This window comes from Musa acuminata, chromosome BXJ3-2 (genome assembly GCF_036884655.1).
Source record: "Musa acuminata AAA Group cultivar baxijiao chromosome BXJ3-2, Cavendish_Baxijiao_AAA, whole genome shotgun sequence".
NCBI lineage: Eukaryota > Viridiplantae > Streptophyta > Magnoliopsida > Zingiberales > Musaceae > Musa > Musa acuminata.
In genome coordinates, this window is record NC_088350.1 from 19,952,338 (window position 1) to 19,979,160 (window position 26,823).

A 26,823-nucleotide genomic window follows, 5' to 3' on the forward strand; every position below is an offset into this window, starting at 1 on the left:
TCCCTCTCTACCTACCTTTCCTTGCCCATCGCCTTCTCCCTTTCCTTTCCCCTTCCTTACACCTTACAAAGACAATGGACTTTTAGAAGTGATCTATGTTTCAATCAAATTTATCTTTGAATAGCGTTACATTCATAGATCAGACCAATTTACATATTACAAATGAGTTCCAACAATTCATCTGTTGTCAAAGCATATTCTGGTTACCGAAATACGAAAGGAGATCCAGAGTTAATTTAAGTGCAACGTCCAAGCTTGTCACTAGCCTTGGCGTTGAAACTCAACACAGTCCTACTGGAATTTCTTGTAAAACTGTATCAGGATTCCACAAAAGAGTTTGATGATATGAGGCTTTTATAATAATTTCCTCTATCGGTTAGGAGAAAATGGTTTGATGATATGAATATTTGATGGGATTCATCTAATTTATACCCTTCAAATCATTCCAAAAAAAGGGATCTTCCCCATGTTTCACCGATTAGAGTTCCAATCATCTCTTCATGGAAATGGCAGAGTAAAATGAATAACCATTTTGCGGCAAAACATTGATATTCACAAAGGCTGGGATGATGCTGTGGCAGAGCACAATGATACGCCAATACAAGAGAATGCCAATTTACATCGATTAGGACGCATATTAAGAATGGATGGTTAGTTCATATTCCCGGGTAGCATTCTCATCTCAAATGTGCCAGATAGGTAAAAGAGCAGGCACTGGGATCATTGGCTCGAATGAGATTCTGCAAATGAGTGCTTAAGTTTCACCACCAGGAACAACTTTGGATGGTGTTTCTCCGTAGTTCCATAGGTCTCCAATTTCTCCTCTAAGTCCACCCAGTACAACAGTAAGACCTGATAAGTGCAGAAAATTAGCATTTTTTAAACCACAATTTCCTCTACATTAGCAAGAAGATTAATACTGATGAATTGAAAGTTGAACACATCCAAATCATCACCTAAGGTGCACGGAACCAAGTAGAGCAGAGCAGGTTGTCCATGTCCATTCATCAGGTAAAAAACAAGATATGTGACAGACAAACCTGCAAAAGAGAGTCAATTTTTTAGGAACAACAAGAATGGCAAAAAACATTTGTGCATGGATTCATACCATGAGAATATGCAACAATAACACAAAACGACTGAGGCCGTAATCAGGTTGGGGATTTCTCTTGATATATCAAGGTTTGATACAAACACTCTCATGTCTCGTTAGAGTTGAACAGTTTTGTGATTAAGGTCCACTAAATCTATGAAAATTCATATCTCTGGGGTAAATTGGAAGCCCAGAGACTTGGGTCCATGGAAATCCCAGGATAAGATAAATACCCATACCAACCAAGCATAAAAACATGAAATACTACCCTGAAATTTGGAGAACCAGGAGTTGGAATTTAAAACTCTAATGCAACATTAGGATATCCATTATAAATCAAATCCCCTCTTGGAACTGCTGAAGAACTCCTAGGATTTTTGGACCTCGTAACAGTTGGGAGCTTAGGCTCACATAATGATAGAGAATACGTCAGACCAGAAACAAGGAACCAGTACCAACCACTCAGTAATTAACAACATGGTGGAATCAATTATTAAAAGCCAAATGCAAAAAGAAGTAAGCAGTTTTCAGAAAGATAAAAAACCAACTTAATGCCAACGGCATTTCTCTGTATTACACTCCTTTGCAACAGCACACAAATTGGCAACTTTTCTCTAGCCATAATCCAAGATTATCCAAGATTAGTTCTCTAGCCATAATCCACAGACTGCCTATTAGAAGAATCATAATGCAACTTTTCTCTGGCTAAGCTCCACTATCACCGATAAGAATAATCTCTTTTCTCATCTTTTTCCTTCATCATTGTCAAGTGTTTGCATTTTATGTTGAAGATTACTTCTAATAAACAAGTGATGTATGTTATCTCGTTCCATGAAGCATAACTTTCTTTGACATCCTTATGTGCCCAAGGGTATGCCCCAGAATTATAGGTGTGGGCTCACCTATGCTGCCCTAGCACCAAAGTGCATGTGATGCCATAATCAGCACCAACAAGGTAATCAAATGTAGGCATGTCAAGACAAGAAAGTGTTGATCTGAAGTATAGAATCAGTTGCATAAATTCCAATTGTGACTATACACAATGCGATAAATGAATTCCTATTCGCAAATGAGTTGTTAGCCTCATGAGTTTTCCAATATCTAATAAGCATAAATAACTGCATTTGTAGAAAAACCTGTAGTACGCATTAAAAATAAAAGTCATAGACCTGAAGGAAAATCAATCTGCTAAAAGCAAAAAAGAGAAGGCAAAAGCATCAATAATTTTTTTGAAGTTTCACAAAGGAACTGACGAAATATATATTGGCATGAAAGATAGTAAGTTAAGCTCTGGCAAAATTTAGAAATCATGAAACTTATCTGTTATTTGCAAAGCCATTCTTGTTAAAAATGTAAAAGTATTTATAAACCGAGTGAATAAATCAGAATTCTATAAATGAAAAGAAGCTCATTTTACTCAACTTCTGCTTTACCCAAGAAAGAGAGAAAAGAGACATTAACATTTGCCCACAAAATGGAAGTTTCCAAGAACAAATATGCCAAACATAACCTTCAGTTATTAGAGATCAATCAACAAGCTTAAGATTGACCTTCTGTATGTATGTAGATGCTTGTGACCACAAAACCCTTGTTTGTGGTCACAAGATGCTTGTGACCTTAAGTTTGTTGTAATATATTTAATGCAAGGCATAGGACAACAAGAGAACAGTACATACACATCAGAGGAATCGCCCATGTTTCAATTCAGAGGGGCATAGTACTTAATAAAAGGCAACAAAGACTTGTATTAGCTTGTAACAACTCTAATGGTATCATCACAAGTTTCATATACAAGATTATATGGATCTTTCTTTCATTATGTGTTTGAAATAAAAAGATTGACACGAGAGATTAGTTTAAGAGAAAAAAACACTATTTGAAACCAGTGTGCTCACAAAACTTGCAAAGTGTTAATGCTTTTTATCTACATAGATGTTAGGGTTCAATTCGCATCAGGTTCCTTTCTTCAATTTCTGTTAAAAAAAAATGATCACGATGGTCTGGGTCTATTAGTGTGCCTTTCTGAGCCCAAGAGAAGTTCAACCAAACTTGTGAGCCTATTCCATGTCTACATGATAACAAGGAAGATTTTGTTGCAACCCAAGGACTAACCTTTCCCAACAAGTTTCACTCATGACTCAACTACAGTGACACCCATAAGTACAGGGTTGAACAAGCAAGGAACCTAGTAGGAACCCAAACCTCACAAGTATGAAGCTAATTTGTGGGAGGAGGCAAAATCCTTAGCTCAAGAACACAACTCTTTTAGCTCAAAAAAATTTGCAAATGGAAGTTGCAGCATTCTCAAGATTTTGCAGGCAAAGTTCTCTTTTTGTTTCTCTCCTTTCTCTTATAGTTGTGGTAGGTTTGGCTCAATGAGATGGATTTTCAAAGTTTGCAGGTGATCTCTGTTTATAGAGATCAAAAGCAAATAAGATAGTCTATTAAATATCATTTAAAATTCTAGTTTTTTCTCTAACTTATCCTGACATCTGTCATATCACGATTGTGTAAATTTGATTTGTTGGTAAAAAATCTTCAAAAGATTTTTGTGTAGTCAAGGAAAATTTGATTGTTCAGGGTTCTTTAGGTCTCTTGGCGGTGGCATGCATGTGTTAGTTTTAGCTTCTGTTAAATTCAGTCCTTGACATAACTGGAATTAGCTTTAGCACAAAGACTTGGTCATTTCTCCAACTTGTAGTAATTATGGAACTATTATTTGCAAATCGAATCAGAGCTCATGAAGTTGCAGGCAGAAATGATTGATTCATTTTTTACTGAATCATTGGAGCTCTGTTTACAACTCCACTTCAGATAAAACACAGTCTCTCTTGAGTTTTAACGTATTGAATTTAAGGATTTACATGACTTGAGCAGTCTTGATTTGAGCTCTTGAACTAATTCATATTTGTAGGATGTTAGTGATTAGTTCAATTGTAGCTTTCATACTTTACGGCCTGGTTGCAGATCATCTCATACTTTAACCTATGACAAGCGCATATGAATTTCGGTAATTATTCCATATATGAGCCTTGATAAGATATTAGCACAATCAACAATTAGGTCCATCATCACCAATATCTAGATTCAACAAATTTAGCCCTTGAGTGTGCAAAGGCCTACATACAAAGGCCTATGCGTATGCATCCTTTGCAACCAGCATGAGAGTCTAGTAGTCACTGGTTGGATAAACATGAGGGTCCCACTTAGATGTTACCGATTGTGTGTTGGTTGCAGAGACCTGGCCACCTTCCCTCTGTCCATGCACATAATCCTTGGCAGAAAGAGAATACAATACTTGTTTGTATGTGTCGCTGCCCTTATATTTTTTCTCCTCTTTTCTTTCTCCCTTTTCATTTATTTATCAATTATTCAATAAAACTATTATATATTTTTTTCATCAGTTAATAGGATCTCATTCATATACAAAATTGCATATTTTGTTAAACTATATATCCTTCACAGGTATACTTGATCAACAACAGGGGACTCTAAACTCCTAGAAAATTCAACACATTAAAATCTAGTTGATAACCAACTCAGTGAAAGAAAATCCATTCCTCTAGTAAGTTCTTTACTAAAAATTGAAACATATATAAAAGTTAAAAGAAATATAAACATTTAGAAAACAGAAATATCTTGTTATCTAAAATCAAGGTTGAAATGAAAAATAACAAACAAAATTATATCCAAGGAAAAAGGACCTACCAAAAGTGTAGCCAAATATTAGCCAAAGAAAATAACCATTTGAGATGCCCTTTTTAGTTAATTTATCAAACCTGTGCAGATAAAAGAAAAGGTCAATGACAATATGGCTCCTAATTGAAGCTGATACAAGAAATACATAACAACAACCTCATTTTTGTCCAAATAAAATTTCAATTTAAGTAATGATGTTTGGCTACAGCACTAATATACACTGATTCAACTTCTACCATAAAGTAGAATCATTTTTTGTTTAACTGAAAAAAATGAAAAATATCCATTCTAGACAGTTACAATGGAGAAATCAAAAGCAGTGCTTATCATGTCACAAGTGTTATTGGCATACAGAAAAATGTCTCGAAAACATGTGCCCACTTTATATAGTAATAAAAAAGGATGGACTAATGAACGAAGCTCACAACAATGGGGATCTGGCAAGGATTAATTTGTATCAACTCAAGATGTACCTTTACGATTTGAAGTCAGGTGTACATCTCCTACTCTTGCAAGTAGAAAGACTGTTTTCATGACTTAGAACCATAACCATCTAGGTCACAAAGATCAACCTTATTGTGGTGCCAAAAGCTCACTATCTTGTATGGTCATAAATGGATGCAACACAACAACAAATCTATGAGTCCTAACTGTTTGGAGTCAGTGATTTAAAAAGCGCTAGGCGCCAAAAGGCGTCAAGGTCCAAAAACGCCTGAGGCGCTAGGCACTCGCCCGAGCGAAGCGAGACGCTAAAATATAAAAATATATAATATAATTAATAAAATAATATAAAAATATAAAAATATATATAATATAATTAATAAAAATTAATAATATTAAAATTAAAATAATATATTATTAATCTATTAACAATATTAAAAATTAATCATTTCAAATAAACTTAATAATATTAACATTTAACAGTATACAATATACGTATATTGTTAAAAGGAAGTGTAAAGGGGTGCTGAGCCTGCTGACTGAGAAAAGAGGAAGCGGCAACAGCGACAGCGGCGAGCGGCGGGAGCGGGAGTGGCGAGAGCGAGAGCGGCGAGCAGTGGGAGGCAGGAGCGGGAGCGGCAAGCAGTGGGAGGCGCGAGCGGCGACAGCGGCAGCGTTTGCGAGCAGCGACAGCGGGAGCAGTAGCAGGAGCAAGAGCGACAAGCAGCGGGAGGCGCGAGCGGCGACAGCGGCAGCATTTGCGAGCAGCGACAGTGGCAAGCAGCGGCAGCGGGAGCGGGAGCAACGAGCAGCAAGAGGCACGAGCGGCGACAGCGTTTGCGAGCGACGAGCAGCGGGATCGGGATCGACAACGACGAAGGTTAGGGTTTGTTTGTCACTTATATCAGTTTTAGTTGGTTCGATTAAACCAACTAACCATCATAGACCGAATCAGGACCGAACCAGACCTAAAATCCTGGTTCGGTCGCCTTGGTTAACCTAGGCGCTCGCCCGAAGCGCCCAGCGCCTAGGCTCGGGCGAGCGCACAGGCGGCGCCTATTTGAAGCGCGCCACCTGGGAGATTAGCGAGGCGCTCGGGCCTCGCCTCGCCTCGCCCGAGCGCCTTTTTAAATCGCTGTTTGGAGTCACTACATCAATCTTTTACCGCCATTAGAATATGTAAAAAACCATATGTTTAGTTAAGTTCAGAATACTTTAGTCTTTATTTATAGTTTCTATTAAAATCTTTTTAGGTTTTCCTCTCTCTCCTCACACCATTAACATTAATCATTTCACCTCTTTTGACTACCGTATCTAGAGATCTCCTAAGCATATGTTCATATCATCTTAAATGATTTTATCTCATTTTATCCTCTATCGAAGTGATACCAAGTTATTCATGAATAACAATATTTTTTTTCCTATTTTCCTAATAACTCTACATATTCATCTCAACATTTCTATCTCAGCAATACAAACTTTTTGCATATATTATTTCTTAGCTGCCCAACACTCAAATCCATAAAGCATTGTTAGTCTCATTATAATTTTATAAAAATTTTCATTTAATCTCAAAGGTATCCAATGATCACATAAGACTCCTGACGCTCCTCATCATTTTAACCATCCTATTTTTATTCTATGAATAATATTTTCATCAATCTCTCCATCTTATTGAATAATTAATTTAAAATACCTAAGGCTTTTACTTAAAGGAATCTCTTATCCATCCAACTTAAATATATTCTCCTATATATTTCCAAAATTACTAAAATTGTATCTCATATATTTCATCTTAATCCTACTTAATCTAAAACATTTAGTTTCTAAAGATTGTCTCCATAGCTCAAGTTTATAATTAATTTCACTCAAACTCTCATCAACTAAGATAATATCATCAACAAATAATATACATCAAAGAGGGCTATCATGTAAATGACTAGTAAGTCCATCCATTATCAATATGAAAGGATAAGGACTTAATGTGAATCCCTGATATAATTCTATGCTGATAGGAAACTCACTAAACACACTCCCTATAGTTCTAATACTAGTAGCTACATTATCATACATATCTTTAATAATATCAATATAATTTGTGAATACATCTTTCTTTTCTAAAACCAACTATAATTAATCTCTAGGAACCTTATCATAGGCTTTCTTCTAAGTTAATAAAAATCATATACAAATCCTTTTTTTCTCCCTATGCCTTTCGATTAATTATCTTAATATATAAATAGCTTATATGGTTGATCTTCTAGTCATAAAATCAAATTGACTTACGGAGATATTTGTTTCAAGCCTTATCCTACATTCAGAGATATAGTAATAAGTGCATAACAAACAAAATATCATGTCAACATATCATATGACTTTTAAATTTTAAGAATATTGTAGAAAGTTGTTATGAAAAATTAGTCATCGTTCACACACTAAATCTAAGCAGATATTCTAACTAAATGAATTAAGTTAGAATATCTGCCATAATGTTGATACAAGCACGACTAAAAATATACTCAATTTAGGATGTGGGTATATGTGGGCACAATATCTTCTGATACATGTATCTTTTATCTTGATTGATACATTAATTATGTTACTTTTATGGTGGTTTGTTTAGAAAATATGATAGAGAAAAAGAAAGATTATATCGTTATTACCTGTTCTATATTAAGATTATTGTTTCCTGTTATTTAATTTCCAAGCTCTGGTGAGACTGAGATGGGGACCAATAACTTGACTGCTGTCATAAAAGGTGTCCTGAAGTGGTACTTGGGACAAGCTGCTGCCAAAATAGGTAAGTTGTTTGTTAATAAAATTTAACTCGACAACTAATGATTTTTTTCTTACTCTCAGAATCCTTGAGAAGGAATGCACATAGATTAAATCTACCTGTTAAAAACTTCAATGCATCTTTTTGGATATTTATCTCTTCCTACATTTAGATGGCATTTTATTTTTTGCCATGCTGCCAGCATGCTGGAGTCATGGCTTGGTGGTTGGGGGAATACTTGACAAGCCCCATATCCCATCCCAACGATCAGCTAGCACAATGTTGGAACTTGAATCCTTTTTCTTAACTATGCCTATGAAACATTAAGTGATAAGTCCAACTATTTGAATTTTACTGCATGATCCGCTCTAGTTATTGAATTTTATTGACACAAACATCATTCACCAAACTAAGCAGTGCACCATCAAAACCCATATAATTGTTTTTACTATATTTTTTTAATCTTCCTTGCACCACTAATTTGAACAAATAGACCTTGATTAGGCATGCCCAGACTAATTTTAAGATTTTTCCTAATTGATTCACCTAGAATGTTCAACATCAACAACAAAACTGAAAGTCCCAACTATTTAGGGTCGGCTACCTGGATCTTTTGGTACCATTGAAATATGTAAAAAGTCATATAATTAGTTAAATTTAGAATACTTAAATCTTTATTTATAGTTTCTATTAAAATTTTTTTAGGCCTTTCTCTACCTCTCCTTGTACCACTAACATTAATTATTTGACTTCTCCCGGAGGTCTCTTAAGCACATGTTCATACCATCTTAAACAATTTTTTCTCATCTTATCCTCTATCGAAGTGATACCTAGTTACTCATGAATAACGATATTTCTTTTTCTATCTTTCCTAGTAACTCAACACATTTATCTCAACAGCACAAATTTTTTGTATATGTTGTTTCTTAGCTGCCCAACGCTCAGATCCATAAAGTATTGTTGGTCTCACAATTGTCTTATGAAAATTTTCTTTTAATCTCAAAGATATCCACTGATCACACATGATTCTTGACGCCCCTCTCCATTTTAATCATTCTATTTTTCCTCTATGAATAACATCATCATTAATCTCTTCATCTTGTTAAATAATTGATCCAAGATACCTAAAGCTTTTACTTAAAGGAATCTCTTATTCATCCAACTTAATTATATTATCCTCTCTATTTCTAGAATTACTAAAATTGTATCTCATATATTTAAGCTTAGTCTTACTTAATCTAAAACCTTTAGTTTATAAGGATTGCTTTCATAACTCAAGCTTATAATTAGTTCCACTTAGGTTCTCATCAACTAAGATAATATTATTAGCAAATAACAGATATCAGGGAGGTCTATATGTAAATGACTAGTAAGTTCATTCATTATTAATGTGAAAAGATAGAGACTTAATGTGAATCCCTGATGCATCTTATACTAATAGGAAATTCACTAGACACGCTCCCTATAATTCTAATACTAGTAGCTACATTATCATACACATCTTTAATAACATCAATATAATTAATGGATACAACTTTCTTTTCTAAAATCCACCATAATAAATCTCTAGGAACCCTATCATAGGCTTCCTCTAAGTCAATAAAAACCATATGTAAATCTTTCTTTTTCTCCCTATATTTTTCTATTAATTGTCTTAATAAATAAATAACTTCTGTAGTTGTTCATTCGAGCATAAAACCAAGTTGATTTTCAAAGATATTTGTTACAAGCCTTATCCTATTTCCGATAACTCTTACCCAAAGTTTCACATATGGCTCATGATTTTAATTCTTCTATAATTTAAAAAAATTTGAATGTCTATCTTATTCTTGCAAATTGACACTAAAAAACTCTTTTTCTATTCATTAAGCATCTTTCTGAATCTCATAATTTTGTTAAATAAACAAGTTAACTAAGTTACTCCCTTATCCCCTAAACTTTTCCAAACCTCACAATAAGGATACAATTAAGTCCCAAACTCTTATGTATTTTCAAGTTCTTTAATGCATCTTTTACTTCACTGATTCTAATGTTACGAACAAATCTATGATTATTAAATCTATCACTATTATTTATCATTAGATCTAAATCCTGTATAAAATATTTATTGAATAAATTATAAAAATAATTTCTCCATCTTTCACCAAATGAAAAAAGATAATATTCTATTCTTTTTCTAATAATCCCATACATTTATCTCAACATTTTCATCTCAATGACACTATTTTAGATATTATTTTTTTTTCATAATAACTCAACATTTTGATACATAAAGCATAGAAGATATTACATCTTTTTTTTCTATTATCGTTAACAGCATTTGATGATTACAACACACTAGATTATCGTCCTTACTTAAACCATACTGATTTCACTGTGTGAACTGTGAACATATCACTACAGACTTGGACTTTTCATAGCAGACAAGATTTACAACATTCTCATTGCCAGTAGAAGTACTAAGATTGCAACCATGGAACGCATGTTTGGAACAAACTCACCAACTAAACTTCAAGTTCACAAAGTAATCATGATGTTTAACCAAAATAAAGGGTAATGATCTTTTAGTGTTACATGGTCCATATGTCATATAGCACCATACCAAGACATCCAGAATGCAAGGATTGTTATTTCTATGATAGTTGGCATAGGCCAAAATATTTGCCCTGATCCTATGTCATCATCTTTCCTGTGGCTCAGTATGGTACACATTGATGCCTTCCTTGCATGAGAAATTAAGATGCATTTTGAGGTTCCATCCACACAACACTCATTGCTACAATGCGTAGGCATGTGATGATACAGAGGAGCATTGAAGTATATGTATTATGACAACGAATTTGCTTTTCCTAGAAAATACTTGTCTATCTTAAAAGTTCATGAGATCGGTAACACACCAATAATTCTCCCTAAATTCTATTAAAATAATGTAATTGGACTTAAATATTATTGAGTCATGTAATTCTAGTCCTCCAAGTTCCTGGCTTAGGAGCTCTATCAAGCTGAGCTATAACAGTTGGTATCAGAATAGCTAGACCATAACAAAAATAGAGGTAGAATGCATTTAAAGCCCCACTAAACTAATGTTTGAACTATTGGACAAAACCAATTTTGAGATTAGATAGATCTACTCACTGTAGAATATGAGAATTCAACCATCAACAGCTGTCAAACATATATAGTTACAGAAGCAAAATGCAGTTGAAAATTAATGAAGGATAGGTGTAAAGAATCAAAAGCAAATGACCTCACAAACTCATACAATCCAAATGCATGTCATGTAATGCCAACAATACATTGCACCAGTCAGCCAGATGGTAGCTAGCATAAGGGCATGATGCAAGAAGAATCAGAAAATCCTTGCCTTATAATTGTGCAAAGCTTTAGAAGACATCCTTGTCTTTAGAAGAATCAGAAAATGACAGTAGGAATAATTTTTATAAGAAACAAAGAAACAAACAGATTTGTAGAATCAAGCCTGTCTTCGTGTTATTAATTTCATAGATGAGCTTAAGACAGCGTTAATCGTGGTGCAATAAGAAGCTCTATATTTAGTCAAATTGTCATCTAGTAGATCTAAAATCATAAAAGCAAGACTTCGACATTTTTAGCTTTATAGAGCATGCATCATCCATGTCTGTATGTTTTGGTCAATTCCACCAGCTTCCCATCTCATTCAAGATAAGCAAAGGACACCAAGGATTTACATACAAGTCTGTACCATATATCAGTCAAGCATCAGAATTAACATATACCGTGATTACTGTTAGAAAAAATTATTTTGTGTTGATAACTCGAGATTAGTTTTGTATCATTACTCATTAGTATAATATCACTGTAGGGATGGATATGCAAATTGTAAATACCGGTTAAAGTGATTAGAACAGTTTGGTAATTAAATCCTTGGTTAATACACAGGAAATCTAGTTTCCACCGTTTGTAGGTCTCCATTAGGTTTTGTTAATATTGTTACATATGTTTATCATTTTTTTTTGCCCTATCTCTCAACCCGATTCAATGCCCCCAGTTTTTTCACCATAGTGCACTAATTTTAATTGACAGAGCCTGCCTCGCTCCTTCCTTATATCAGAACATGGTACAACTGTGAGAAAGTGTTTCTAGGTCATGCCATACCTTTTATTTCTGAGTGGATCTGGGACCCACTAGATTTAAGTTTTTTAATCTTTCATTTAATTCTTTTTATGCTAATCAATCCCTCAAATCCACCCAGCAGATCATCAGAGATGTTCTATCTTATGCTAGCAACGCATTATGCTATCCAATTACAAGATAACATGCGGTGCATACCATTCCAAAGACAAAAAAAACTGAGTATATGTTTAAAAATAGATATCATATAGTTTTAGCCTCTTTGATCAACCAAGGATCAAAAATTCAAATATCGAACCCATACAGTCTCCAGCCAAACTGTACAAATTTGGTTTGCACCAGCATACATACACATGGTATGCCAGCAGGTGCTACACGGTACCAATAGAAGGGAGGGGATGGAGGAGGACCACAAGATTGGGCAGCCAGCAACCAAGGCCAGTGGTCAGTGGGCGAAGGACAAGCAGCAGCGTGAGGCACACCAAGCAAAATGCATGCAAGGATGAGAACGTGTTTTTATCTAAGTCCCTGTGCTTTGTTCAAGAAAACCAGACCAAACTGGGCAAAAATCCCTGGTCTGCATCATAGTTCAAACCTAACCAATAAATACCGCTAGGTATGCCATGGTCCTGGCATAATTGGCAACCCTACATCCAAGTCCAACAATCAAATTTACATTCAAATAGCCAAATTTTACCTAATCATGTAGAGAAGTCTAAACTTATGAACCACTAAAAACCCCTATTAATATTGATGCATATGGAACAAATTGGTTCATGTGGAAATACACTCAAGCAATTTCGAAGATCAAACTTTTGTTAAATAGTGAGCATAACTACAAAATCGTGTGCCTACTCAAGATATTTTTCAGAATTCATCCTTGACAAGTTTAACTTCATGACTTGATCTTTAGAAAACTCTTAACAGCTTTCATGGGCCTTGGTATGCTACCTTAGACATTTGAGCATTACCAAGCCTACTTGGCAAAGTCAACTTCCATCTTCCTTGGATATTGCCCTATAATTTGAATTGGTTCTTTTTGTTGTAATGTATTCAGTTTGCCGTTACACTCTAATTTCTGCAGATGACATTACAGATATGCGAGCTTCAGAGCAACATAACCGTTAATCTTTACAGAAAAACACCATTCCATATCACGTAATATTTAGTGTTCCATTTTCTTAGAAGCCTAGAAATTCAGAGGTTCCTTTCTTGACAATTAAGGAGAGACCATTTCAAAGGAGATGTAAATTCAATTTATTAAATCTGTTTTTAAAAAATAAATATTTTTATTTTTTTCTTCCTTGTTGCATTTCTTGAGAGAAACGATATCATTATGCCCAAAATATAGAAAATAAGCATCACCATAAATCACAAAGCATGACTTTTTGTTTTACTATTTAAGAAAAGCAAGGCAGATCACATGAGGAAATTATGAACAAACTTACACAGGTCACAGCTAATTAACAGACAGTTAAAGTATCTGTATTTTCAAGTTCTCTAAAGTTTCTAAACTTCCAAAGCTGATAATTAACTGTTGCCTAGCAGAAAATCAGACCATGATTAGACTTCTTCCACATTGATATCTGATGCCTAATTCTGAATTTTGATACTAATAAAATGCACCAGATAAATACTAAAAATAGCAGTCAAAATCATGCAGGTTAAGCACTGAAAAGATGTAACATTAACAACTTATTAGAGTACCTGTGACTGAAAACAATAAGCAAGCCAGGTAAAATAATGTCTCCAAATCCAATCATTTGATAGCCTCCCCAAGGATCAAAAAATCTAGGTATTTTCAGAAGCATGGGAATGGACTCTCCACCTGCTTTGTGACCAGTAGCAACCTACAAACCACGGAAAATTTCTCTGTTACATAATTTTATCGTTATCTCATGGATTGGACACACACCAGAAACTGAATCTTTTAAGACTGTTGAAGTTGGTCTAGTTATAGCAGATAGGGCCAAGCATTTCAGGCAAAATGATAGTACCAAAGGCAATTACATAAAGAGAAAGAGCTCATTTCACATGACTTTATTATCACAGATATCATACATTTCCTTTATATCAGAAATCTTCTGATATTCCATCATTACTCGGAATTTTGGTATTCGGATACCAAAGATGGTTCACTTATTCTATAGACAATTTCACCCATATGCTATCTTGATACCATTCCTTATTGTTTTTCAATATAAACAACACCTTGTTTTTTCCTCTGTAATCACATCCTGCACCTGTTGTTAATCACTATAACAGAGACTTATCTAACCATGAGCTCAAATTAACCTGAATTGTAACAAAGAAATATCTTTGATTTAGTTAATATGTTGTCCATAAAAAGAAAATTGAAAAAACAAAACGATATTTGAATTACATTAGAAAAACATCTCCTTGATAATCATTCCAAGCCACATATAAAAAGATGCCTCTACCACAAATCAAACAGCAAGTAAAGGACATGGTCAGAATTTGACAAGGAAGAGAGGAGGATAACTGGAGGAGGAAAACAAAAGTGAGGTACCACTTGATGAGGAAGGGACAGTTGGGTTGAAGAAAGAGGTAAAAGGCAAAATATAGTTACCTGCCTAGAGGGAGACAGACATAGAAGCACCATATCTCCCCACTGCAAACTAAAGATCCTTATACTAGTAAAAAACTATCTTCAGCCTAACAGGGAAATGCCTCATTGGTTCTAATTTCTCATCATGTTCCTTCAATTTTCCATCCATTGTATCAAGCTTAGCAGAGTTGGGATACATGTGTCTGTCTATATAGAACTTCACAAGTTGTCATGCCTGCAGAAATCAAAGCATGCTTCAGGTTGCTACTTGCATACCACTTTTAAGTTTCAAGTCCTTGATTAAATACCTTGAAAGGGTCATTTGTTTAGGGATGGTAGATTATGGTCATTGTAAATTAGGTATCTTGCAGAGAAAATAACCTTTTTTCATAATGGTCACAAAAGTCTGTTGTTTCCTATTTTAAGCGACACAATCCAATGCCATGCTAGTAAGAGGTGTAACTTGAGAAACGCTTGACATTGCATGAGTGCCACAGTGGGAATACAAGATAGCCCATGCAAGGTGGAGGAGGTTTAGTAGCACCCAGCAAAGGCCTGGATCAACTTGGCAATTGGTTGGGCTAGCCAGGCAAAGTTTAGCCCAGTCACAAGCAAGTTTCGCATGGCTTGGATCTCCATTTCTTTCTATTTTCTTCTTGCTACCCACTGTCTCTAAACTTTTGGCATGCATCTCCTGACACATGACCACATCCTTAATGCGTAAGCAAGCTTGGCATAGGCTTGGATCTCCATTTTTTATTTTTTTCTTATTGCTACCACCTATCTCTTAAATTTTGAAATGCAACTCCCCAACCCATGACCACGTCCTCATTGCATCCTACAAGCACAAAGTGATTGATCATGGCTACTTAGGGATGGATGCCAAAAGACTATTTCTGATAAAAAATAATTATTATGAAGAAAATGACTATCCCATTATTATCAATAGCTAATGTAGGGGGTATTTTGGTCAAAATTCTGAATAATGTATATATTACTTAACATTTAGGTAAAACTTTTTGTCTAATAACTAGTACCACTAATTTAAAGGATAGTCTGAAATGGCATAAATACTAAATAGCCTCCACTCCCTCCCATTTATTCACAAAAATTAGTTGATTACATACGACTCTATGTAAAAAATATAATGGCATATCTTGTAGATAGAGGGATGAGGCATTTATCAAATGTCAATATATAGTATGTTAGGCAGTCATTGAAGCAGCTCTCCGATGCTAACACTTGGCTTATCTTGGATGATTCCTTCTAAATGACATTGATTCTGAAACCATAGTAGAAGGGTTATTCAAGTTAAACCAAGTGAAGCACTACTACAACTGGCACCCTTTACATCAATACGGTATGCTCTGTCCTTCAATGAATATATTATTGAAGATAATGATTTCCTGATGCAGTACACAGTATTCATTTAGTATCAACCAAGTGATATATCACCACTCTCCTACCCTATTGATTAGAACCCTTTATACCCTCAGTCGAGTTTTTAGGTTAACCTTGTTCCTGCAATCAAATAGGAAGCAATAACTCATTCCACTCAAAAAGCGTGTCAGGCCCTTCTGCTGCAGTATTCAATCCTTGCTAAACCGGTTTGACTCATTGCTAAACTAGTCTGGTCGGTCCATACTGACGATGAAGCCAAGTTAGTCTAGAAATGGAGTGGTCCAAGGGTAGTATTTTTAAAAGCGCAGGCATCAATGTCCCAAAATGCCTGAGTCACTACGTGCCTGCCTGAGTGAAGTGGTTATAAATAAAAATGATGTATCAAGTTAATCGACCTCAATATGGTAACTGTGTAACAAAGAATTCTAACTCTCTGGCAGTAAGTTAATCAACTACCAACTTCTAAGTTCTAATTCCAGACAGAGTAATGGTGCACCACTTTAATATGGTGCAGTAAGTTAATCGACGAAATTCCCTATAAAATGAGAAAGAAAGGGTTGAGAAGATGGAGAAGTAATCAATGGTTGTAGAGGAAGGTGAAAACCGATAGCGAACGAAGCTACAGAGGGCAACGGATGAAGCTCTAGCAACGGACGAACCATACAAAGGCAATGGACGAGGTTGACAGCAGCAACGGATGGCGCTACAGCGATAAATGATGTGGACGAAGGCGATGGATGAGGTTGCCGACAGCGGCAGACAAAGTGAATGGAGTTGCAGTGGAGGACATAGCATATAAAGGCGGCAGACAAGTGATAGGGTTTCGCTTCTAGTTTCTTTCACTTGGTCAGGCACGGGTGGAGGGGTGTTAGGGTAAATGACATTAGTTGGTTTGATTGAACCAACTTACTCGCCTAGTTGAATCCAAGCTCAAAGTCAACCCGATTTGGCTCAAGCACTCGCTCGAGGCACCCGGCATCGGGTCTCAAGTGCATGCCCGTGCAATGCTTCATTGAAATGCCTCGCCCTGAGGTGTTACGAGGCGCTCAGGTCTCGCCTTGCCCGAGGTGTTGCGAGGCGCTCGGGTCTCGCGTTACCTTGCCTAAGCGCCTAAACAAGCACCCAAGCGTGTTTTGAAAACAATGTTTAGAGGTTAGCTGGCCTACAACAAAGCTACAATGCGATAGGGGTTTGCAGCATAACTTAAATCTTTGACCATCAACATATACCTATCCATACAGTCACACAAATTGTTGCAGCATCATTTAAATTTCCACATCATTGTGATGTAACCAATGATCCCAACAAGAATCTGCAGTAGTCACTCAGATATATTTCTACCCTCACAATTTTTTTGAAAAAATAAAACCTGATGACAATCCATTACAACCAGCACCAACAATTCCTTTCCTATAAAGTTTTGCACTTTCTTCACCATATTATCATTCACAGTATACTGTTCCAAGATAAAATTGGCCAATGAATCCAAGAACTCCCTAGAATGTTCAATCATGAAGACTATTACTTTCCATGTGATTTGTATCTCAAGAAATGTGATTTTTGTACAAGATCTAGATCCAGTTTCTTTTCAAAATATTTCTTGTTCCCTTTCCTCTTCTTGTTTTCTGATTCAAATCTACATTTTTCCATAGGTGACATTTGCCACAAACATCAATGACCCAAACAACAATCATCTCTTTGTTTCTTTGTCTTTTGTTTGCACTAATATTTTTTACACTTCAATAATCCACATTTTCATGTTCTATGTTTTTCTGTTCTATCCCAAATTTTCCTGTCTTAATGCAACAGTCCTATTTTCACTGTTTTTTTCTCTAGACAACAATCAGTCCTGTTTTCAAGTTTGAAGACTGGACTCAAGGCTATATCTATATTGAATGATTGGGCTAGTTCCTGCTTTGCAGGTTCATTGGATGGGAAGATAATGGAAAAGCACACATTATCCTCTAAATATGGACACAGTGATTGAGCTCATTGCTGTCATAATTTCATCATAACGTAGTCCTACTGCAGGTTAACATAGATGAGTTACGTATAATACATGATACACACCATAGAGCAGGAAGGCACCTCCTATTCTCATGAGGTCTAATTTTTCTCTGTATCATTGATCGGACATAGGACACTAAGAACTCCAAGAAACTTCATATGATTATTAAAGTAAAAAACACTTAGCATGCAAACATGGAGGACCTAGCAAGGCTGCATTGAGGGTAGCCAGCACGTGTAACCATTTGGGGGAAATAGGCATTGAGATATAGGAAAAGGAGTCGCTCAAAGGAGCGGCCATCCGAGATTGACATTTAGAGGTATAGACAACCCTTTAAGCAAGAGGCACCATGAGGACAAGCGAGCTAGGAAGAACGTATAGTGCACAAAGGTTAGGATGGCTGAGTTCGAGCTATAGCTCGACGTTGGCAACCAAACTTGACGGTGCTCAAGGCAAGCTGCACACTTGGAAAATGATGAGACCGTGCAAGGTGGGATGGGTTGCTCAGCGATTGAAAGAGTTATACAAAGCTCACAGAGGTGAGGGGAATTGCTAACTTGAAGAATTTGGTACTCATGCAAGGGCTTGAATGCGGATGATGGACTATCCGTGGCCATCCCATAGCGATCGAAACTCAACGCCATCGAGCATTGAAACTTTCATTTCGGCATAGGAATGATACGTCCATAGGAGGCTGAAGTGTGCAGTGAGTTCAGCATGTCGCTAGGCCCTGAGGGGCACAACGGGGGTTGTATCGACAAAAAGTTACAATCTAGCAAGTGCACTTGCGAGAGCGAAACAGTGCACAATTTGTTTAAGGCGAAGTAGTCCAAAGGGATGGTGGTTTCTGAAACTTCCAGAGGGAAGGATGCAAAGAGAGAAGTTACTTTAATGGGATAGATATCCATGAGGGATAAGTCTCGGTTCTCCAAAGAGAGAATCATATGCAACGGACCACACATGTTAAGGAGGGGTACCTCAAGACAACAACTCAACAAAGCTCAACAGACTGAGTGAGCGACGAGGTGTCGTCGCATGAGATGATGCATTAGTGGAAGCATTGCGAGATCAAGTGGAGGAGCGACCTACGACAACACCAACCGAAGGCACACTTAAAGTCAATGTCGAGATCGAACTCAATGGAGGGTTGATTCGTGGAATGGTGGGCGTAAGAGCCACTATCAACTCAATGCAAACTGAAAAGCAGAGCAACTTGGGTGGAACTTAATGAAGTGCCTAAGTCACAAGAAAGAAGTCGACATAAAAGACGAAACATAGAGCAAAGGCACGAAGCTTTCTTTGGACAGAAGTCAAGGACATGAACTCTTACAGAGGCAAGGGCGAGATCATGTCATTCCATGGGTCCCTCATTCTAATGGAGCGGATTCAACCTACATAGTGCTAAAGTCGAAGGGAGTTTCAAGGCCCACACACCTTATCTCGACGAAGCATTTGCTGGAGGAACTAAGGCGACTCAACTTGCTATCACGAACGGTCGTCGCGCACTCGCAACAACTTCGTTCAACGAACCGTTCGTCGTTTTTGCATGCTTGAACAAAGACATGGCAGTCTGTTTTGCCTTGATTTTGTGCGTTTTTGCTTGTAAAAATACATGTTCGAATAGGTTGCAGTGCACAGTGCGACCGCTCACCGCGTCGGGCCAAAAAGCCTCAAAATGGCTCCGTTTTCGCGTTTCGCAGGCTGTTTTCTGCAGCTCGCTGCAGTGCACGAAATGTTAGCCATCTCAGCACCCTAGAACCCCCCGAGTGGCATAGGGCTGGATGGGGCTTCGGTATATTGTCGAGCATTGAACAATCTTCACAAGTTCGCACGTTTTCTTGACGGGAACTTACCTTCGCACCCGGCACCCAACACCCTATGAGCAGTTGTTTGTGGACTTCTAACTGTTCGTTCTACCTTCTAAAGTCCTTGTTTTCCTCCTTCCTCTCTTTTCTCTTGTGCACGCAAGGTGCTTGCTGAATTGCTTGTAAAGCTTCCCTCTTTGCAAGACATCGGGACTTGTCCGTCGTTTGTTTTCAATCTAATCAACTTCCTGTTTTACAGGTCCTTCGGGACCTGTACGAGGTTGCAACTAGGCTGAACCTTTGGGGAAGCATATGTCCCAAGGACTCCTCGGGACTTAGGCAATCCCAGCTAAGTTTGAGAAGTTGGCGCAAGTGTGCATCGCGACTTAGGCAACTCAAGCTAAGTTCGCGTCTTGGCCGCAAGGGTGCATGACGACTTAGGCAATTCGAGCTAAATCCGTGACATTGTGGTATCAGAGCGGGCAAGCAATTCGAGCAAGCAGCGAAGGAACTTCGCAATTTCGCCATGGCAAAGCATCGTGGCGAATCAAGCAAGGCGGGGCAAGCCGAACCTTTGCCCCAAGCAGCCGCAAGTGGGCTGCAAGTGTAAACTCGCTCTCATGTCGTTGGAGCCGCTTTGGAGGATCGTGGCAGCGAACATGATGAGCGAGAAATTGGCTACTCTCCGTGAGCGGAGGAGGTGCAATCTGGAGCGCCAACTGGAAGAAGAGCCATAAGGAGAGACTCACAACGGCAGAAACCCGCTTGGATGTTCTTGAAGCGAGCTTGGAGGAACTCTACCAAGGTCAGCGAATGCTTATTGGGGTAGAGAGCTCGCAAGAAGAAGCTGAATCCTGAATCAACAAGGTCGAGGCCCTAGTCGATCGATTGTCGGACGACACCAAAGACTCCGTGCAACATCTGAAGGAAGTCGTGGCAGAACTCACTTCCAGGGTGACCATGCTCACAAAGGCACTGAATGCGGGAGGAAGAAACACTCGTATTGCACCGCCAGAAAACTTGAGGGCACCCGAGCCGCATTGTTATAGAGGTGCCCGAGATGCTAAAGAGCTCGAGAATTTCCTGTTCAACATGGAACAATACTTTCGAGCTACGAGACCTGATTCTGAAGAAACCAAAGTTTCGATAGCAACCATGTATTTGAATGGGGATGCAAAACTTTGGTGACGACCCCGTTGGGAGGAGATCCAACAAGGTCAGTGTCGGGTGGACACATGTAGGACTTAAAACGACAGTTGAGAACTCAGTTTCTACCTGAGAACACAGAGTTCATCGTAAGGAGGAAGTTGAGACAACTCCGCCAAAGTACTTCCATCCGAGACTACGTGAAGCAATTTTCTGCGCAAATGTTGGACATACAGGACATATTCGAGAAGGATAAGCTATTCAGCTTCCTCGATGGTTTAAAGTCATCGGCTCAACAAGAACTACATCGAAGGAATGTCACCGATGTGATTGGGGCAATTGCTGCCATAGAAAGGCTCACCGACTTTGTTTCCTCTGAGGACCCGAGAAAAAGGAAAGCATCTTCAGGAAATCGCCCTCCAAAATATTCTCGAGCGAAGGAGCCCGAAGGCAAACAGAGGAAGAAGAGTTCCCACAAAGGGTCAAACTCAAAAGGCAAGGCCCCGAAACCTGACGGATGCTTCTTGTGTGGAGGGCCGCACATGGTGAGGGAGTGCCCACAGAAACAGGCACTCAATACTTTAACAGCTTACATCCATCCCCCCAAATCAGACAAGGGTAAAGTCGTCGCCCTTAGTTCAAGCAGTTCTGAATCTAGCAGCGACGATGAGGAGTCGCAGGATCCCCGAATGGGAGCAATGCGTTTGTTAAATGAATTACTGAGTCAAGTGGGGGAGAACATGAAGGCAAAGCCATTGAAAGCAGGGAGTAACGAGTTGATGTACGTGGACATTAAGCTCAATGGCCAAACAACCCGTGCAATGGTGGACACAGGAGCTACCCACAACTTTATTACCGATCGAGAAGCAAAGCGACTTGGGCTGATCTTAGAGAAGAACCCACGTCGAATGAAGGCGGTGAACTTGGAGGCAAAGCGAATCTCCGGATTGGAAAAGGGAGTTCCCATCAAGATTAGAACATGGAGCGGGAGCACAAACATGATGGCGGTGCCACTAGACGACTTCCAAGTGATTCTTGGAATGAAATTCATGCACGTGACGAAGTTGGTGCCAATGCCGTTCCTAAACTCCCTATGTATTATGGGAGGTGACAACCCCTGTGTGGTTCTCGTCTCTCAGAGAGGAACCAGGGAACCCCAACAAATATCGGCATTACAACTAAAGAAAGGGGTATGAAAAGGCGAATTAACATTCATGGCTACTATGAAGCTAGAGCCACTCGACGAGAAGGTTATTCATGAACCTGCTGTGGTGGCGAACGTCTTGAAGGAGTTCGCAGATGTTTTGCCACCTGAGTTGCCGAAGACTCTACCACCACGTAGAGGTGTGGATCATCACATCGAGTTGGAGCCAGGAGTGAAGCCTCCAGCGAAACCACCCTATCACATGCCCCCTCCAGAGTTGGCAGAACTCAGAAAGCAATTAGGTGAACTGCTAAGTGGTAGTCTCATCCGTAGTTCTAAAGCACCCGTCGAAGCTCCAGTTCTCTTCCAAAAGAAACAAGATGGGAGCCTCCGACTATGCGTCGAGTATTGGGCCCTCAACAAAGTGACGGTGAAGAACAAGTATCTCATCCCGCTCATCGCGGACTTGCTCGACCAATTAGGCAAAGCCAAGTATTTCTCTAAACTTAACCTCCGATTGGGGTACTGGCAGGTGCGCATTGCTGACAGCGACGAAGTAAATACTACCTGCGTGACCAAGTATGGAGCGTTTGAGTTCTTGGTGATGCCTTTCGGCTTAAACAATGCTCCAGCCACGTTCTATACTCTTATGAACCAAATATTCAAAAAGTAGTTGGATAAGTTCATGGTCGTCTACTTGGACGATATCGTCGTCTACAGTTAAACGCTCGAGGAGCATGTCGAGCACCTTCGGACAATTTTCAAGGTTCTCAGGGAGAATACTTTGTTCGTGAAAAGGGAGAAATGCTACTTTGCTCAAACAAAGATCTTATTCTTGGGGCATCGAATCGATGATGGCTCTATTCGGATAGACAAATCGAAGGTGCAAGCTATTGCGGAATAATGAACTCCAAAGAAGGTGCCAGAACTAAGATCCTTCATTGGTTTCGTCAACTACTATCGACGCTTCATAGCGGGGTATTCGAAGTGTGCAACTCCACTGATAGAGTTGCTGAAGCAGTGATTTAAAAAGCGCTAGGCGCCAAAAGGTGCCAAGGTTCAAAAACGGCCAAGGCGCTAGGCGCTCGGCCGAGCGAAGTGAGGTACTAAAATATAAAAATATATAATATAATTAATAAATATAACTAATTATATTTAACCCAGACCTAATAATCTGGTTCAATCGCCTGGTTTAACCCAGGCGCTCGCTTGAAGCGCCCGACATCTAGGCTCGGGCGAGTGCCCAGGCGACGCCTCTTTGAAACGAGGCACCTGGACATGAAGCGAGGTGCTCGGGCCTCGCCTCGCCTCGCCCAAGCGCCTAGGCAAGCGCCCGAGTGCCTATTGAAATTACTGTACTGAAGGAGCAGCCTTGGAGGTGATCTGATAAATGTGAAGCTGCATTCCAAGATCTGAAGGCTGCTATGTTGGAAAAATCGATGCTCAAATTGTCGGACTATGGGGAACCCTTCGAAGTCCATACAGATGCTTCAGACTTCGCTATTGCGAGAGTACTCATGCAGGAGGATCATCCGGTGGCCTACGAGACCCGCAAGCTCAACGAGACCGAGCGACGGTATCCAGTGCACGAGAAGGAGATGACAGCGATGGTCCATTGTCTATGAGTTTAGTGGCACTACCTTCTTGGATCACAATTTGTGCTGAGGACAGACAACATTGCTTTGAGCTATTTCCAAACTCAGAAGAAACTCTCCCCAAAGCAAGCATGATGGCAGGACTTCCTGCTGAGTTTGATATGGCAATGGAGTACAAGCCCGGAAAAGCAAATGTCATGGCCGATGCATTGAGCCGAAAAGTGGAGCGAGTGAATGCCGTACAGTTGGAGGGCAGAGGCCAAGCAAGTCAGTTGCACTCTAACTTCCTTTCCAGGATCAAGGATAGACTGTATAGTGATCCCCAAGCAGTAACCCTGATGCAACTCATTAAAGAAGGCAAGGCATGACGATTTTGGGTCTAGGAGGGACTCGTTTACACAAAAGAGAGTAGGGTTTATGTCCCTCGAGTGGACAATTTGAGGCATGAACTCTTACGAGAGTGTCATGATTCTCTTTAGGCTGGACATCCGGGCATTCATAGAACCTTGGCTCTCGTGGAGAGGGCCTTCTATTGGCCGAAGATGGGGACTGATGTGGAGAAATATATTCTAACGTGTCTCACTTGCCAACAAGACAAGGTGGAGCAGCGGAAGCCAGTGGGACTTTTGGAGTTATTGCCCGAACCAGAAAGGTCGTAGGAGAGCATTTCCTTGGACTTTATATCAAGCTTGCCGACAGTAGGGGGACTCGGATCGATACTCGTGGTGGTCGATCGATTTTCAAAGTATGCAACTTTCATTGCTGCACCCCTACACTGTTCAGCAGAGGAGGCAACCAAGCTGATGATGAAGAATATGGTGAAGTATTGGGGAGTCCCACACAATATTATCAGTGATCGAGATGCTCAATTCCTGGGATGATTCTGGACCGAGCTATTCAAATTGTTGGGGTCTAAGTTATACTTCTCCACAAGCCTCCACCCCCAGACAGACGACCAAACCGAAAGGATAAACTCGCTCTTGGAGCAATATCTTCGGCACTACGTGAGTACCAACCAACGAGATTGGGTGAAGCTGTTGGACATAGCCCAATTCTCCTACAACTTGCAGCGGAGCTCTGCGTCCAACAAGAGCCCCTTCGTGATCATTGCAAGACAACAACCGTCGACTCCTCACACCTTGGCTATCGGATACACTGGGAGTAGTCCGTCAACATATCACTTTGCAAAAGAATGGCACCAAAATGCAGATATTGCGTGGGCTTACTTGGAGAAGGCGACCAAAAAGATAAAGAAGTGGGCCGACTTGGGAAGGCGACCGCAAGAGTTCAAAGTCGGCGATTGGTGTTGGTGAAGCTCCAACCAGCATCACTCCAATTCTTTAGGAACAAAGTACACAAAGGATTGGTGCGCAAGTATGAAGGGCCCTTCCCAATTATCAGTAGGGTGGGCAACGTCGCCTACAGGTTGCAGCTGCCGGTGTGGCTCAAAATTCACAATGTTTTTCACGCCAGCAACTTGAAAGCCTACCACTCAGATCCGCAAGATGCTTCCCGAAGCGTTCCAACTCGGCTACCCCCCACCAGAGCCTCCTACGAGAAGCGAGTTGAAACCATTCTAGCGGATCGCAAGATAAAGCTACCCAATGGAGCTGAGCAGACCGAGTACTTGGTGAAGTGGCGAAAGCTTCCCCGAACTAAAGCCAGTTGGGAGCCCAAAGACGCCCAACGACATGAAGAAGCAATCATCAACAACTACCAACAAGCGTCGACGAGAGCAGTTTAAGTGGGGGAGAATGTCACAAACGGTTGTCGCGCACTCGCAACAACTTCGTTCAATGAACCGTTCGTCGCTTTTGCATGCTTGAATAGAGACATGGCAGTCTGTTTTGCCTTGGTTTTACGTGTTTTTGCTTTTAAAAATACATGTTCGAATAGGTTGCAGTGCACAGTGCAACCGCTCACCGCGCCGGGCCAAAAAGCCCTAAAATGGCTCTGTTTTCGTGTATCGCAGGTTGTTTTCTACAGCCCGCTGCAACGCATGAAATGTCAGCCATCTCAGCACCCTGGAACCCCTCGAGTGGCATAGGGCTGGATGGGGCTTCGATATAGTATCGGGCGTTAAACAATCTTCACAAGTTCGCACATTTTTTTTACGGGAACTTGCATTCGCGCCCAGCACCCGGTGAGCAGTTGTTTGTGGACTTACAACTGTTCGTTCTACCTTCTAAAGTCCTTGTTTTCCTCCTTCCTCTCTTTTCTCCTATGCATGCAAGGTGCTTGCTAAATTGCTTGTAAAGCTTCCCTCTTTGCGAGACATCAGGACTTGTCCGTCGCTCGTTTTCAATCTAATCAACTTTCTGTTTTACAGGTCCTTCGGGACCTGTACGAGGTTACAACTAGGCTGAACTTTTGCGGACGCATATGTCTCAAGGACTCCTCGAGACTTAGGCAATCTCAGCTAAGTTCGAGAAGTTGGCGCAAGGGTGCATCGCGACTTAGGAAACTCAAGCTAAGTTCGCGTCTAGGCCACAAGGGTGCATCACGACTTAGGCAATTCCAGTTAAGTCCATGACATTGTGGAGGCAAAGTTGGAGTTAGAAGGCCTTGGTACGGGACAAAAAGACGCAGAGCCAGGTACTCCATAAGAATATGCCACGGTGCTACCATTCAAGTTGCCGCAAAGGAAGCGATGTATAATAGAGATTGTGTTGGGAGCAGAGGCCCAGGATCCAAACAATGGCGCACCAACTTTAGCAAAGTCAGTGGACTTTGGAGCTACTGGGCAACGGACTATCCTAGAAATGTGCTTTGTCTGGGTGTGACCCGAGAGCAGGTGGATAAAGGTCGATTGCCAAAGGAGGGAATGCAATCGGAGATTACAGATGCTTTATGATGTGCTGGCAGGGGCCACACATGGAGAGATTATAATTCGAGTTCATCCCACAAAGATTAGACTACTATAGAAATGTCACAAGGAGACGACATGGTGTAGCGAATCGTTATGGAATAGTTCGAGGAAAGCAACACACACGGGAGAAGTCCTATGAGGGATGTGATCATACGAAGGTATGATCG

The 26,823-nt window shown here is 39.6% G+C and overlaps 1 protein-coding gene across 1 annotated transcript in view; it reads right to left on the bottom strand.

The window, feature by feature from the left end:
- Positions 1–478: 478 nt before the first annotated feature.
- LOC103972827 (signal peptide peptidase-like 2) overlaps positions 479–26,823 on the bottom strand; it is a 70,534-nt gene continuing 44,189 nt past the window's right edge. The window contains exons 11-14 of the mRNA XM_009387196.3: positions 13,827–13,969; positions 4,802–4,872; positions 957–1,040; positions 479–852 (exon numbers count right to left, since the gene is read on the bottom strand). Coding sequence (XP_009385471.2) covers positions 755–852; positions 957–1,040; positions 4,802–4,872; positions 13,827–13,969 — 396 coding nt within the window. The 3' untranslated portion in view covers positions 479–754. The remainder of the gene's footprint in view (positions 853–956; positions 1,041–4,801; positions 4,873–13,826; positions 13,970–26,823) is intronic.